The sequence below is a fragment of the Poecilia reticulata genome, chromosome 16 (assembly GCF_904066995.2).
Source record: "Poecilia reticulata chromosome 16, P_reticulata-male-v2, whole genome shotgun sequence".
In the NCBI taxonomy this organism is placed as follows: domain Eukaryota; kingdom Metazoa; phylum Chordata; class Actinopteri; order Cyprinodontiformes; family Poeciliidae; genus Poecilia; species Poecilia reticulata.
This window is the reverse complement of record NC_088845.1, coordinates 29,780,870-29,797,433: the sequence shown is the minus strand read 5'-3', so window position 1 is coordinate 29,797,433 and position 16,564 is coordinate 29,780,870. Positions and strand designations below refer to the sequence as shown.

Sequence of the window (16,564 nt, the reverse complement as noted above, 5' to 3'; positions counted from 1 at the left end):
ATTTGACTAGGCCATTCTAAAACACAGATATGCTCTGATTTATTTCATTTAATCAAAGCTCTATTTCCATTTAGACCTTATATTTCCTAAAACTAGCAGATGGAACGAACAGAGCTCCAAACAAAGCTCTGTACATTATTTTGACATAAGCAAATTTAATCCTTGGTCTTTATGACTCTGTTTGGTCTCCAGGAACTAATGAACTTTTGAGGCCTTCACAGAACATCTGTGTTTGTTGACGAAGTTACACCAGACTTTAACTTTAAGGTTATCCTAAAAGAGGGTGACGTTTTTCAGATTTTCATTCGTAAAAAATCTCTATAAACAACATAATTTTTCTCCCACGTTCTAATTGTGCTCTACTTCATGTGGTCTGCAAGCTTCCTATAAAATACTTAATGTTCGTCATAGCAACATGACTGAATAAAAAAACAGTTTTATTTGCAAGGCACTGCTCTTTTGAATGAATCAAGTGGTTTAACAAACTATAAACTGAACCCATTAAAACTGAGGCGCAAAGGCTGAAATCAGTAAAAAGAAAAAAATGTAAATATTTAATGAAAAATGTTGAAAGATGCAAATATCTGATTTTGGAAGCAAAACAATTTCTATAAGCTGGACTTAAAAAAAATCAAACACTGAAGCAGCAGACTGTAAGCTGTGCAACACGTGACTTTTGGATATTGTCTTCTACTGCGTGAGACTTGAGGGGGTTTGTGAGACCACAGTAGTTTTCATCGCATATGAAATAGTCACGTGATTCAGCCGACAGAGCAAAACAAAACAACGTGCTTTCAAAAGGAAACAGTGACACCTTGTGTTTGATGAGCGAACTGCGCAGCTTTTATAAAGTTCCGTGAAAGTTTTGGTACTCTAAAGTTCAAGATGAAAAAAATTCATGTAAATAGCATAATTAAAAAATAACAGTCAGGCAAAAGAAACACTTTCCCAAATCAATTTATTTAAATATAAAAACTTATAAAACTTTAACAAAAGCTGCATGTGTAGTGAATGTTTGGTTAATTCACGTTTGCTGTTCATTCAGTGCAGTCACTCTCAGTGGGTAGATGATCCAGAATTTTTCATCAGGAAGAGTAACGATACTTCATAGTAAATTAAAAGTAAAAAGTACAACGTAGTAAAACTGCTCCTAAAAGTTAATTTTTGAAAAAAAAAAAAAAGGTACTCAGGTAAATGTAACTACCCAATTCTGGTTTCAAAGATAATAAAATAAATAAAATAATAATAATAACAGGTAGGTGTGGAACACACAGGTTCATTAATCTGTTTATAAAGAAGCAGCCATTTAGCTCCTGCTGGCTTCTAGAGTCATGGAGAAATATTTGAACTTTAAAACATTCTCTGGGAGATTTTACCGTAACAGTAAGATGAACATAAACACACAAGGCGGTGCAGTTAGCACCACATGCATGGGTTCTCATCAGGTACTCTGCCTTTCTCCTACGCTCCAAAAAATTAAACGGTTAACTTTTTACAACACCTCTCACTAAATGACTGCTGGAGACAGATACCGGCCTCCACCTGACCCTGCAGTGAAAAGCAGCTTTAGATGGATGGATGAATGGATGGATGGATTCTTCACTATTAAAGTCTTGATGTGATAGGAATCTCGTCACATCATGCTAGATCTGATTCTACTGCAGCTTCAGAAACTTTAAACAAACATCTCCTCTAGAGTCTTTGTTTCCATTTATTTCCAGGAGAATAGTCTGGAATTTGTCGAGTAGCAGTAAGTAGGAAGTATTAGTATGAACTTGATATGAAATAAATAAAATACTTTGTCTTTATTGAAAATATTTCTTCTATTTCATTGTTGGTATTGATTCTACAAGATGCCTAAAAGACTCTCTCTCTCTCTCTATATATATATATATATATATATATATATATCCAATCAAATAATTAAGCAGTGATGTGTTTTAAACAGAAAACCTTTGAAGCAAAGTGAAGGAGTCGTCCTGTTTGCTGACCGCTTCATTCAGACACACTCCAGCAGAAAGTCTCTGTTTCCAGTTTTCCATCTGAAAACAGATGGAAAACTGTTTCCATCTGTGTGGAAACAGTTTTATTTCTGCCAAGGTCAGAATCAAAGATATGTTAACAGTGATGCGGTTTGTCCTGCTGACTAACAAGCATCGCTTACAAATGTAAAAATGTTGGTCACAGATTGAATAACTGATCATTTCCATTAGGAGTTACAGTTTAACTTTGATACAGTCGTATCATATTTAAAATAAAAATGATGTTGGTCACTGAGGTCAAGGTAAACCTAAAGCCTTGATTATCGGACAATTGGAAGAATTTTTACAGCGCCTTGCAAAAGTATTCATATGCTGTTATCATTTCTGTATTACAAGCAACCTAGAAGCAAAAAAAAAAACTGTTGAAATGATCATAAGTTGTTCGTGCTAGAGTTTTTTTATTTTTGTAAAATTGAACAATTGATCCCTAGAACTTCACCAACTCAGAGTGAAATCTTCTCCATATTGTAAGTGAAGTCTCCGCCTGACCCTGAAAAACTAAATAATTAAGAAATTATCTCCAGTTCATGTCAGTCATATTTCAAACGCCGTCTCTGTATAAGTGGTAAGAGATTTAGAATTACATCATTTCCATGAGGCAGGCAGTCAATTTGTCCAAATTTAAACAGGTTACAGGTCAAAACTTGAACTCATGTCACAAGAGATATTTTATTATTTGGCATTTTTGTTACACTTTCCCTCAATAATGTCATACAATTATTTAGTCAACATTTTATGAGACATAATGTAGATAGGCCTATACAATATTTCCAACATTTTCAGATTTAACTAGCTCAGACACGGAAAGAAATTCAGAAAGAACTCTCACTCTGCGATTTTTCCTGAGTCATATGTTTACTTTACGGCATTCTGGGTTAACCCAAAGAGTGAGCCGTCCTGTCAGATCTCACAGAGTACATCTTTTCTGTCACTTCTGCTTCGGAACAGGAAAAAAAAAAGACGAAATAAAACACGCACCTTCCATTGACATCACATCATACTACCAACCTGCCCCGCGGTTGTCCAATCAGCGAACCAGAGGACGCTCGGTGGTGTCCCCGCCGTCCAATCAGGGCATAGCGCGAGCTCTGCTCACCTTGACGTCGGTCCTGATTGGAGGGCCGCGCGGAGCAGCAGACAGAGCGAGGTCCCAGCCAATCTAAAGAGCCCTCTGTTTGTTATTATCATAAAATATTCAGCAGCATCTCTCCAGCTGTCTGCGACCAGCCTCTGCCGTCGGGCCACTTCATTTTTTGTTTATTTTTTTATTTTTTAGCGGCAACGGAACAATCTAAAACTTTTTTTTTTTTAAACTTCCCAGGTAGAAGATTTTATTTTAGGCTTTAAAAAAAAAAAAAAAAAAAAAACGATCTAATTTGAAACAATGTGGACCTTTTTGGGAATTGCAACTTTCACATATATTTATAAAAAGTCCAACGTGCTGCTGAATGTGGCTCACAAGGAGCTGCTGCTGATAGCAGCTCTGTTCCTCTCAGCTGGACTGCTGATCTCTTACATTAGATTTGTTCATGGTCACAAACTGTCAGTATCTCAGATAGTTTATTTGCCTTTGAGCGTCTTGTCGGCTCTGCCTCTGGTCAAACACTTCATCCCTCAAATTGCAGCTGAAAGCAGCAAGAAAGCAGAGAAGAAGAAAACTGAAAAGGTAAGTCAGCAGAGGTGCTTTACCTTCTGCTTGTTGGTTCAGTCTGGCTGGGTTTTGTTTCTGTTACTATGAAAAGTCTAGAAAAAGTTTTTTTAAATTTGCAGAGTAAGAGAACAAGAAGAAGAGCAGAACCGGAGTCCTCAACCTCACAGTGTGCCCCACTTTGTGGCTCCTCTGAGGGCCCGGGGCCAGATGTGGTGATAGTCGGGGCCGGGGTCCTGGGCTCGGCCATGGCGGCTGTCCTGGCCCGGGATGGCAGGAGGGTGACGGTGGTGGAGAGGGACCTGAAGGAGCCGGACAGGATAGTGGGGGAGCTGCTCCAGCCGGGGGGCTTCAGGGCCCTCAGGGACCTGGGACTGGAAGGTCAGTTACTGCTGGGAGAAAACTGCCCAACATGCTCCACCACTCAAGTTTGGATTGTTTTTTTTCTCCCCTTTGCTAAGCAGAAAGTTATGTTATGTTTTTCAGAAAATGTGGCAGGACATTACATAGATAAAACAGAAGAGGGAGACAGTGAGGACAGGAAAGAAAGAAGAGAGAGAAAGGAAGGCAACCATTGACTATATAAAATAAACATAGAAATTGAACATATAGAAAATGTGACGTCAGTATTTCTACCGACCAATCAGAAGAAGTTATCTGATCTTATGCAGAAAGCACCGCAAAGGTCAAACAGATCTGACCCTCAGTCCTGATGAGTCAGATCAGATTCAAAACCTTCAGTCTGATATAATAAGACTACCATATTTCCCGCACTATAAGGCGCACCTTCAATGAACGGCCTATTTTAAAACTTTTTTCATATATAAGGCGCACCGCATTATAAGGCGCATAGAATAGACGCTACAGGAGAGGCTGGAGTTACGTTATGCATCCACTAGATGGAGCTGCACTAAAGTGAATGTCAACAAAACAGTCCGACTCTGGTCAGTGGGTGAGGAGAGTCTTCTGCGACTGGGCCGGGGCGTGGCTGGACGATGGTCACCCTTCTCCGTTTGCGCACAGCATGTTTGTGGAGAACGTGGTGCTAAATGACCTGCAGACGACCTGATTCTAGACGGTCGGTTGGTAGATAGGTCAGTCAAACTTTATTAACAAACCAGCGTTCTGACAACTATCCCAGCATGCACTGCGCGCTTCTTCTTCTATGGGCCAAAATGAAGTCGGCGGCTGCTTACCGTAGTTGCTAGACCTGTTGTGGCTCAATATTGGTCCATATAAAAGGCGCACTGTCAGCTTTTGAGGAAATTGAAGGTTTTTAGGTGCACCTTATAGTGCGGAAAATACGGTAATTTTTTCTGAGTCTCACTGACACTTTAAAATAGTTTAAATAAATTCATAAATAAATAAATGAATGTAACTCAATTCAAAGGGAAAAAATGACAAACAGAATCACTGCTGGCACCATTAATACTCCTGCTGTAAATACGAGCTCCTTTAGTCAACCGGGAAGTACTAAGTCTGTTTTAACATTTCAGAACAGAGGAGGATAGTGAAAACTTTAATTATTATTTTATGTCTTGTAAACATGATAACCATGCGAGATACTGAAAATATTAGTCCACCATTGGCTCAGAGGAATTATACTCAGGAAAACAGAAAGTCATGGTTTCAATAATCAAAACATGCTTGTTACATCTATTTTTAAACAGATTGTTAATGATACCAATATTCATACCATCAATGATTTTATGGAACAGAATTAATATAAATTAATACGTACATTTTCTCAAATTAAAAGTTGTGTCTTGCTGCAATTTTCAACGTAAGATTTGGTTCTCCGATAAATAGTACATTTATTTTTAGGCTTTTCATACATATTCACCAGAAGTGATAAATACATCTGTGTCTGTATTTCTGCTGAATGATACTTTGTTAAAAATACATTGTAAATGAAGTAATTTTAATCTACCTACAGCAAGACAATTTATTGGGTGAAAGTTAATTCTGCCTGACCAAAAAGGTGTCAGAATGAGCTGCATTAAGGTAGAACAGATAGTGAAGGTTGAAGCTTTAGCACTTCTGTTGGATCTATTTTTTGTTAGATTGAGCCTTTGGACATATAAGATATGATATGGCTCCTCTAGCATTATTCTTGAAGAATTATAATAAAAATAATAAAGTTGACTAGAAACTCAGGTTCCTCCTGTAATAATCTTTATTCAGGATGAAATATGGGATTTGCATAATATATGGATTATTTGTTGTGCGCATCGCCCCGAGCTTAGACAAGGTCCTATGCAGAATTTGATCTGGAGGGAACTTCCAATTAAGCTAATTACCCACCATTACAGTTAAAAATGAAACATTATTCATATTTGATCACTGCTTTACTAGACTAGCTTCATGGTTAATTGTTGAGCTGATGGCGGTGCTTCAGAACAGACTCAGTAGGAACACGGAAAACAGACAAAATTTTGTATTTACAGGTGTTGGGACAGAAAAAATACAATTTAGAAAGTGTTTAGCTTACACAAAAAATATACTTTTCTTACCTTATGTATGACATTTTAAGCATTCTCGGGCGCCCCCTTCTGGCCTGGAGGCCCTAAGCAGCTGCTTAGTTTGTGTACGCCTTGGTCCGGCTGTGATTGTGGAAGTATATTAAATTTGGTCAAAGTTTCTTTTCATGTCTAAAGATTCATTTATCCAACCATGAGCAACATCATTAACCATACAACAGACTTTTTGTATTTTAGCATATTATTTTGAAAAGGCTGCTATCAGGTTTCACCCAGTTTTCCAGTTCTGCACCACATATCGAGGTGTTTATCCGGTCATGAACCTGCGTTGTGTAACTGTACTGTTTGGCCTCAGGTTCGGTGGAAGGTCTGGACGCCCACCAGGTGAATGGCTATGTGATCCATGACATGGACAGCCAATCAGAGGTGGAGATCCCTTACCCTCAGGAGAAAGGGAGCGTCCAGTGTGGACGAGCTTTCCATCATGGCCGCTTCATAATGGGGCTGAGGAGAGCTGCCATGGCAGAGTCAAAGTAAGCCGAGTCATATCGGTAACTAACTACGACAGGATATTAGGGCCATTGTAGATAGAAAGAAAAAAAAGAAGGAATTTGTAGATTAATCTCAGATATACACATTCTAGGAAAAAACGGGGAAATTTTCTGACAATCAAGGATAAAATTTTTTTCCACTTTTGGAAATTTTCTGAGTTTCAAAAGTAAAGTCAAAAGCTCTTGAAACTCAAATTTTCAATTTTTTAAATAGAAAATCTCCGAGATTCATCTCAAAATGTAATTTTTCTCTCACAAATCTTCAACTTTTGGAGCTCACAAATTCTTGGTGGACTTGACTCCCTTTTTTCTGTCTTATAATGACCTTAATAATGGTAGAAAATGTTCTCACCTGCTGGTTTTCTTGACTGTTAATTAGCTGTTTCATTGCGCCCCCTAGTGTCAGATTCATAGAAGGCACGGTGAGCAGCTTGCTGGAGGAGGACGGCTGTGTAACTGGAGTCCAGTACAAAGATAAAGAAACTGGAGACGTCAAGGTGTCTGCTTTAAATCTCACATTTCCCTCTTATCCTACGGGAGGAACTTTCTAACCGCGCCGCCGTGTTTCCTGTAGGATATCCACGCCGGGCTGACCGTGGTGGCGGACGGCTGCTTCTCCAAATTCAGGAAGAGTCTGGTGTCAGGGAAAGCTCGCATCTCCTCTCACTTCGTTGGGTGCCTCATGAAGGTAGGAAGAGAAGAACCCTTTAATTAGAGACAACTTTCTTAATTCTGCTGCTACATGCTTAGCATTGAGATGCTAAGCTAGTCTGGAATAAAGACTAAATTAGTGAGAGGCTAACTCATATTAGCACAACTTGAACACGTCAGTCTTTTCCAGGGTCCCATCGGGTCGTTTTGAGAAGCAAAAACTAACTCCAGTGACAACAGAAGCTGCTTTGTCGTTTGTTGCCTAATTTCAATGCTAAATTGCAAAGCCACATTTTTGAAAATTTAAGTTTGATATATAGAGCATTTGCATAAAAACTGAGGGTAACATAGTTACTCTATTGTCCTATAAAACATCACTGTGGGTCTGGGACAGACATAATGCTGCCCTTTTAGAAATGTACATTTTTTTAGTGTACGGTTTTGCAACTTCAGCAATTTTACAAGCATTAAAGGTAAATAAATGCGGATAATGCTGCGCATAAACAAACAAACAAAAAAAATTGTTTAGACAATAACAATTTGGGGGAATAACTCATATTTTAAAGATATTCTGAGCTGCAATGAAAATGATCATTAATGGAATTTATTATGAGTTAATTTAGGAAAAGTGACTTCTAGTTTCTATCACATAAAACACCTAGTAAAACAGTAATAACACAGTAATAAAAGGTTTAAAAGGACATGTCCACCATTAAGCCAGTATCTAATGCTGCTCCCAACAGGACTGTCCCCAGTTTAAGGCCAACCATGCAGAGCTGGTGCTGGCCAACCCCAACCCGGTGCTCATCTACCAGATCTCCTCCTCTCACACCAGGGTGCTGGTGGACATCAGAGGGGAGATGCCTCGCGACCTTCCAGGGTACATGGCTGAGAGGATACACCCACAGCTACCAGGTCGGTCCTGCTCAGAGCGCTTCATTCTGGATTATCTATTGGTTTAATAATCCTGTCCCTGAAATCAAGACTGTGTGTCACTAGACTGTGGTTGGAAAAGACAAAATACTGCCCCTTTAAATTAACTTGGGGGGGATAAAAGTTACCAAAGTAATCATGACAATTACCAAAAAACACAAAAAAGAATTATACATTTTGGTTCAAAACTCCCTAAACAACTAAATTGACAGAATTTCTGATTTACAAACATTCAACATAAATTGCCACAAAAAAAGTTCAAGATTTGACGTTTTCTCTGTCATTCAGCTGAAACGTCAAAGCCACAGTATCAAAGCAGCGACTCCCATGACCTCAGAGTCCCACTGCACCGCCGATGCACTGAGAAAGAAAAGGCTTCCTACTCCCCAGTTGTTCCCAGAATGCACCTGTGTGCTTTCATCCAGCTGACAGACCTCCTGTGCTCTCCCTTTCTCCCGTTCTGCAGAGCATTTAAAGGAGCCTTTCATGGAGGCGCTGCAGAATGACCGCCTCAGGTCCATGCCCGCCAGCTTCCTCCCTCCTGCCCCCGTCAACAAGCCAGGTACTGAAGTCTATCCGTCGCTTCCTGCTGCGACTTTTAACCCAGGAAAACACAATCAGCCAACGTGTCTCCTGTATACTCAGATGTGTTTGTTTTCATAATGCTAATGCTTCCCTAGCCGTTTTCCTTAAATTTCTTAGAATTTCAAGGTTAAATCAAAAATTTTCTACTATTTTCAAAGTTCGCTATAGTAAACTACTTTAAGGATGCTCAGATTTTTTTCATATGGCTGAATCAAAACTTTTTTCACGTCTCGCAGGTCACATGATCAACAGCTAGACGTAGCTACTGCCAGAAATCATGAGGAATCGCAGAATCAAAAGTTCTTAATAAAAGGATAAAATAATAAAATAAAATAAACTCAAGCAAATAGTTTAATTTTGTTTAGTTTTTATCCTAAACTTAGAGGATTTTTCACATTTGCTGTACTACAAGAAAGGCATCTAGTTTACTAATTATTTTGGGTTCAACTGAACAAATTTAATTAAGAACAAGATTTCCTTCAAAGAGCTTGTTACATTTAGACAAATAGACGTGGTTGTGCTTTTTAGAAAAGTTCTCAAAATATTTTTGTCATCATTAACTTTTTCATTGTAAGAAAATGACGTTGGGAATAATTTCACCCTGATTAAAATAAAGTCGAGCAGCTACCGGACAGAACAAATGTGTAACATTTTTGAAGTTGAGGACGGACCACACAAACTCAATCTAAGGGCCACAATTTGAACACCCCTGTGTTTTCTTTTTTCTTTTTTTAGCATTTTTAAGTGAAAACTAAAAATAGGTTAGCTACATTTAGGCAGAAACATTTTCTCCACAGTAAACTGAACTAAAACAAAGTCGGCCCCCTCCCCCACCTGTTTCTTTATCATCCTGGGAGTGAGTGGACCGGTTTAGCTGCTGGAATTAGACATTAGTACCAGAACAACACAGACTGAGATTAGCGTTATTTTCCAGGTGTGCTCCTCCTGGGCGACGCCTACAACATGAGGCATCCTCTGACAGGGGGCGGGATGAGCGTTGCCCTTAACGACGTGTGCATCTGGAGGGGTCTGCTCAGAAACATTCCGGATTTGTACGACGACGCGACTTTATTACAGGTGATCATTTAACGTTCCTCTCTCCAGGAATAATAATAAAAAAAAAACTAAAAAAAAACAAAAAAACAGTCAGAGTTGGAAAAAGAGGAAGATGATGGTGTTGGCGCCGATATAAATCACACGGCCGTGTCCAGACCCTGCGGTCGGTTGATTGTGCAGGATCAAACCTGAGCAGGAGGGACTCGGGCAGAATCTATATTTGGACTGAGCTGCATCATGTTTTATTAAACTGGGCTGTAGGTGGGAGACTGCAGACCAGTGTGCAATTTAACACACTGTGTTTTTACACCTCTCCCTTCTGCTGCTTCTTCTTCTTCCCAACAGGCGAAGAAAAAATTCCACTGGGAACGCAAGTCATCACATTCTTTTGTAGTGAACGTGTTGGCCCAGGCTCTGTACGAGCTGTTTGCAGCCACTGACAGTGAGTCACCGCCTCGCTCTGCATCTGACGGCACATGAGGGGAAATGCAGCGACGATATAAAATGTTGGCGACAGAATCATCTAAATCTGTGTTTGTGTTGGGTTTCATCAGATTCTCTCCATGAGCTGAGGAAGGCCTGCTTCCAGTACTTTAAACTGGGTGGCTCGTGCATCACTGGGCCCATTGGACTTCTCTCAGTGTAAGCAGCAAACGCGCATAAATGCAGCTTTCATATGTCGCTACCTTCCAAAAATAATAATGGCCTCAGTCAGTTTTTGCCAAAAGTAATTTAGTTTTTGCCTAAATTGTTTTCTGGCAAAAAATAAGCAGTGATTTAAATTTTTTTGAAAAAAAATCCCTTTTGACAAAAAAAAGAACTTAGGCTATTATTCTAGGAAGGTGACAATATTGTACAAGGTGTAGCACACTTGCACCTAATATTGTTTCTTTACATATCGTTTCTTTAAAATCAGAATTAAACATTGAAATTTTTTTTTGTTTTCGCAGCCTGTCGCCTAAACCCATGACCCTGATCGGTCACTTCTTTGCTGTGGCGCTGTACGCAGTCTACTTCAACTTCAAGTCGGAATCCTGGAGCACCAAACCTCGAGCGCTGTTTAAGAGCGCCGCCATCTTGTACCGGGCCTGCACCATCATGTTCCCCCTCATCTACTCTGAACTCAAGTACCTGGTCTACTAAAGAGGACAACATGGGGACATAATAACCAAACTGTGTGTGTTGTCCTCCCTCCAAAGCTTCTGTGTTTGTGCCTTAGAGCTGGTGACAATCACATTGGTTACGTAGGTCTACTGACAACAGGTTTGCTTTATGGCAGACATTTTGGACTTGAGAGCAGAACAAGCGCCTTTGTTTTTAACTTCTGCATCCGTGCATGTTGGTTGTTGCACTAAAGCAGAACGTTCTTGTCCCTCTCTTTAACTTTATGGACTAATTAAACAGGAAGGCCTTTAATGAAGGCCTTTCTGTGAACGAGGAGCCCTTTACTGCTGCAGAGTTTATTTGTGACATAGTCTAGCATAGTGTCTATGACATTTCTGTATATTATTGTGCCGTTTTATTTTTGTAGTGAATGAAAAACTAATTTTTATATTTTAAATTGAAAGCACAGTGATGGGAAGGCCAAACTGAAGGCCTTTCTGATGACCTTTGTACTCACCCCCCCAAGAAAATGCCTTCATACGTTCAGCTGTTGCTGAACAAATATCCAACATTAGTTTTAAGTCAAACATTTGGCCTTTCTCCAAGTTTCCCGGTTTTGTCCGGCTGGATTTTGTGTGTATATATACTAAATTAAGTGAAAAGGGGTTAGGTCATGGGATAAAGCTATAGAAAAAAAATTATTACAAGACAAAACATTTTTAATAAATTCTTCTACTTTAATGGTCTCTGGGTTGTTGTTTTTATTTATAAAATGGAAAAACAAAGTACAAATCATCTACTGTATGTCTAAAGTATTTATCAGATATATGTGTTCAGTTGAGGTGAATGTTTGTAGAGAAATCACCTGAATTTGAAGATCTTCCATAAAGCTGGAGTTAAGGTTTTAATGAATATTACATACGACCAGCAGAGGGCGCACTCACACATACATTCTTCTTTGAAGCAGACCAGGTCGCAATAAACTAGATTAAGGCACCATGTTGTGCTGTAGAATTAAAATTCAGGAGCTGGTAAATAATGTTGTATGCAGGATGTTTTAGAATAAATGTGCTTCGAGCTTCGCAACAGAGACCCTTCTCCCCTCATTCCCCCCAAATGAGGGGGAATGAGGGGATACTCAACAAACAGGATACTCTTCTTTTTATGAGGCAAATGCAGAAAACCTTTCAGTATCTAGTATTTTTCAAAATAAAACATTTTGACCTACAAGTTTTAGCTTTAAAATTTAAGTTCATGTGATAAAAAGTTCATTGCTATTCTAAACCAACACACACCAGCATATAATTGTCAAGAGGAAGAAAAAAACTAAACATTTGCTTCTCAAAATTACGGGAAGTATGTGTGTCAAGTCCTCAACTTACAGGTCCTTTAGGATAAATCTCCACCAGCTTCACACAGTTCAAGGCAGAAACCTGCACTCATTCACCTTGAAACTGCAAAAATAGCTGCTTGTGATGGCCAAATCCATGGCCACACTGAAGTCGGTAACTCTTTTATGCACAATTTATTCTTCATTCAAACACAACACTTTAGTTTCAGTAAAACATTTATTAGTTGATTTGGATGCATTTGTTCTTTATGTTAGCACCCGCATTTAGTTAACGTATATTTATATCAACTTTAAAGTTTAATTTGTTTGCTTGAGACTGACCTTTTGTTTGTGTTTTGCCGGTACTTGCCTGCCTTGGAGTGGCCAGACAAAAGATGGGGGCCAGGGCTCACCAGGATTAAATGTTGATTGGACTACACCACTAGTTCCTGCTGGCAGGGGAAATTTGTAGTTTGTTTAGATAAGTTTTGTATTTAAACTTTAATATTTTTTATTTTCATTTTGTGAGTCTTTAGTTTAGCCAAACTTAGCTGTACTGTTATGTTTTTGTGTTTGTAATTGTATTCTGATTAGTTACCCCTATTGTGTCTTAATTGGTCTGATCAGCCAGTATATAAACCCCTGTGTGTCATTTCTTTGTTAGGTCAGTTATGTTTGTTTATGCAGCCAGTTTGTTTACATTTTTGCCTGAGTTCAGTTTTGTTTCTTTAACCTCTTATGAGCTCAGTTCATCTTTTTGTCATTTTATAATCTTTGGGTTAAAATACCCTATTTTTCTAATGAATATCCTGTGACTCCTCCTGTTTTTAACTCGGTCCATCACACTGCTAAATGTGTTAAAGGCTGAAAAACAACTTACCTTTACAGGAAAATCCTTTATCCTCCATTATAGTGGCCATGTTGGCTAGCTGCAGCATTCATGCCAGGCTCTGTTGTGGGGAACTAGCTGAGGCCAACAGGGAGCTAAAGGGACCGTCTGAGGTGACTGGCAGCACTAAGACCCTCCCCTTGGCTCTGATTGGTCACTGGGACAAGAGGGAGGAACTTGATTTTTTTTTGTGTCATGCTGTCAGGACATGGTTAAAGTTCTAAAAAAAAATATCTAGAAAAAACTATTTTCCTTTTTGAGTTGTGTGCATTATCAATAATCTCTCTGTTCAGATATTTAGTATTGCTGTTAGTTCATTGTCATTTTTATGTTTCTACTAATGTTATTTCAGTTTTAGTTTTTATTCCTGAACTAAAGGAAAGCCCTTTGGCGCCATACTCACCATTTTAGATTATTTATAAAAGTTATATACATACTGCAGCTTCATTACCTTCCAGTGAAGGTCTTCATTTGACGACATGGATGAATACTCAAAAATTACACACAAGTTGTACTAATTGTGTGCACTGGATTTTATTTGAGTACATACCATAATTTAAAACATGGTTTATTTATTTGAAAAGCAGCAGCAACATTTACCTCCCACTTGAAACTGTGCTACTTTGTGCAGGTTAAAGATAAAACGGAAGAGAAAAATAAAAAATGCAGAGATCTCGCTGGTTACAACAATTACTTCAGCTTTATTAGTATTTGTACATCACTGATACAATGCTCTGGTGAAATTAAAGAGGTAACCATATTTACTTGCTGTGATTTTCCACATGGACACAAATACTGGCGTGGAAGACCAGAATACAAGGGAGGGGAAGGAAAAAAAAAAAAAAGAAGAAAAAGGGAAGTCAGGACTCTATGGGGAAGTGTTATGTTGTTCTCCCACGTTTATTATGTGCATCTGCCTCAGACTCACCTGGCGACCATGTGCAGAGAGAAACCAAGACCTGCTGCCGTCTTCAAAACATTTCTTCCCCAAACGTTACATCCTCAGAGTAATCCTCATCCTTCCAGAGAGCATTAGGACATTTTCCTGTTGATATTGGTAGCAGCAGGCTTTCTAGTAACAGTTAACAGGAAGGAAAAAAAATATACTGTACAGCTACTTCTAAGATAATCTAAGAACCTGGCCTTGACGCTTTTGAACCAGATCAAAGTGCTAAAAGCAACCCATTGATTCACACTTTATTTTATATATATATATATATATTTATATAGCATAATGTATTTATATATATATATATTGCAACAAATCTACTATTTTACCATTAATTTACAGGGTAATATACAATATATAGTAACAGCTGAAATATCAGCACAAATATATCACTGTCACACTCAACAGCAAAATATATGATTATATAAAGTTATATAATCATATATACAATATATATAATTGTCATATATGCATGTAAAACAGGTAACCACGTCTCAGGCCTTCAAATGATACCCGGAGAAGCAAATATGAGTATCAAGACGTAAAAGCTTTACACGTTTCTCTCTCTCTCTCCAAACGGCAGCTGAAGAGTCACCGCCCGGCGGGGTTATTTGAGGTCACAGGACAGTTTATTTGCATATTCCACAAATCTATTGCAACACATTACTGTCTACGAAACAGTAGAGCCAGCGTCCGGCCGGCAGCTGGACTCACACATACACCCACTGAACGGAACGCTACGACGACGGGTGGTCTGGTTATAGCTATGTGCTTTCAGATGGTGTGCTATGGACAGTGAACGACAGGACTACGAGACACGATACTCAATAAGTTAAGCCTCAAGGGAGGAGGGGGGAGGACAAACTCTCCCCTCCCCCTGTCACCTACACACACAGCAAGTATTCGCTCGCTTTAACGTTATCGGTTCCTGATGCGGACGCGGTTTTTTTTCTTCTTTTTTTTTCTTCGTAAGTTCACAAGTCACCACTTTTGACACTCCACGATCAAGAGAAATGGAATGTGTTCGGTTTCCTCCGACTGGGTCTCACTCCGTAACGGCTGACAGCACAGTGAGTTGGAGTTCTAGTTGGGATCCCAGAAGGTGGAGGTGTGGTGATGTGGGAGAGTTAGAGGATTCCTTGAGGTTCTTCAGAGCTCTGATGCACTATTTGGACCAGGTGGGGCAGCTTTCCTTTCTTGCAGCAGTCCCAAACCTCAGCCTCAGGAAGTCCAGTTGCCCTTAGCGACCCCGCGGTCCCTAACCTGCTTCCCTCGTATTTCTCCTTGTACTCTCCCTACTCTGCAAAGACGCCGCATAGGGCTGCAATAAGATACACACAGAGGTTTATTTTTCACAAAGAAAAACAAAACAAAAACAAAATAAAAAAAAAACAAAGCTCCTTAATAACTGCAGTAGTTAACGCACAACAAGCAACCAGTAGCTGGCCTCCAGACAGGGGAGCACCTGGTGGTGTGCAGTTAGGTTTGGGATGTTGCCACTGTTCTGAAGGAGGACCGCTCCCTGTGTTTGGTCCTGTGTGTAGGACTTTTTTTTTCCCCCTGTGTTGCAGCAGGTTTGTTATTCAAAAGCCCACACCTCGATGTCCTGCACATAGAAGTCCTCCTTCTTGGAGAGCATTGGGTTCCCAAAGGTTTTACAGGAGTGGCTCCGGCCGTGGTACAGGTCTCCGTCCAGCCACAGGCCGAACTCACCGCTGGAACAGAACACACACACACACGCACACACACACACAGGAAGCATTTTACACAGCTGGATGCTACTGCAAGTATTCAGGATCACATCTGTAGAAGAGATGTGGTAAATCTAAGCTACAATTCCGGTTAGAAAATGTTTATCCCAAAGTGGATGAAACCTATCGTTTATCATTTATCGGGATAAATTTCTCATGATGTGAAATGTATCATGTTTTTGTGTTTGTGGGGCTATGATTGTGGTGTCATGCAGTCACAGCCATACAGCTAAAAACAGTAATAAGAAATAGTTTTTAACCGTAATTATCATCCAGCCAATCAGCTGCCAGACTCATGTTTGAAGTACATTTTGTTGCATGTTTGAAGTGATATTTTGTGATATTCATTACAGTACCACAAAATATCATGACAAAACTTTAAGTCCATATCACCCACATCTACATTCACTCATAATGGAGATGAATGTTAATTCATTTTAGGTCTTAGTTCCTCTGAGGGTGGAATAAATCAGCTACAAATAACTTCAATGACTTATAAAAATTGAGAATTGGGTGCAAAATATAGCTGTCCTGGGCTTAAAAAGTAAAACCTAATTTTTTTTCATAACATAGTCAATCTTAATGCATTTTTTTA

General features: G+C 39.3%; 2 protein-coding genes across 11 annotated transcripts in view; one reads left to right on the top strand and one right to left on the bottom strand.

The window, feature by feature from the left end:
• Window positions 1-3,233: 3,233 nt before the first annotated feature.
• On the top strand, window positions 3,234-11,791 carry sqlea (squalene epoxidase a). Its single transcript, XM_008431797.3, has 11 exons — window positions 3,234-3,708; window positions 3,813-4,071; window positions 6,526-6,703; window positions 7,122-7,218; window positions 7,296-7,409; window positions 8,116-8,287; window positions 8,772-8,867; window positions 9,825-9,967; window positions 10,292-10,388; window positions 10,501-10,588; window positions 10,897-11,791. Exons 1-11 carry the CDS (start codon window positions 3,427-3,429, stop codon window positions 11,087-11,089), a joined length of 1,719 nt encoding a protein of 572 aa, XP_008430019.1. The 5' UTR covers window positions 3,234-3,426; the 3' UTR covers window positions 11,090-11,791.
• A 2,159-nt stretch (window positions 11,792-13,950) lies between these two features.
• Window positions 13,951-16,564, bottom strand: part of oxr1a (oxidation resistance 1a) — a 176,323-nt gene continuing 173,709 nt past the window's right edge. For 9 of the 10 annotated variants that reach the window (XM_008431798.3, XM_008431803.3, XM_008431799.2 and 6 more), the window contains one exon: window positions 13,951-15,933. In XM_008431798.3, coding sequence (XP_008430020.1) covers window positions 15,798-15,933 — 136 coding nt within the window. In that variant the 3' untranslated portion in view covers window positions 13,951-15,797. The remainder of the gene's footprint in view (window positions 15,934-16,564) is intronic. The other variant, XR_535755.3, reaches the window with a different exon arrangement.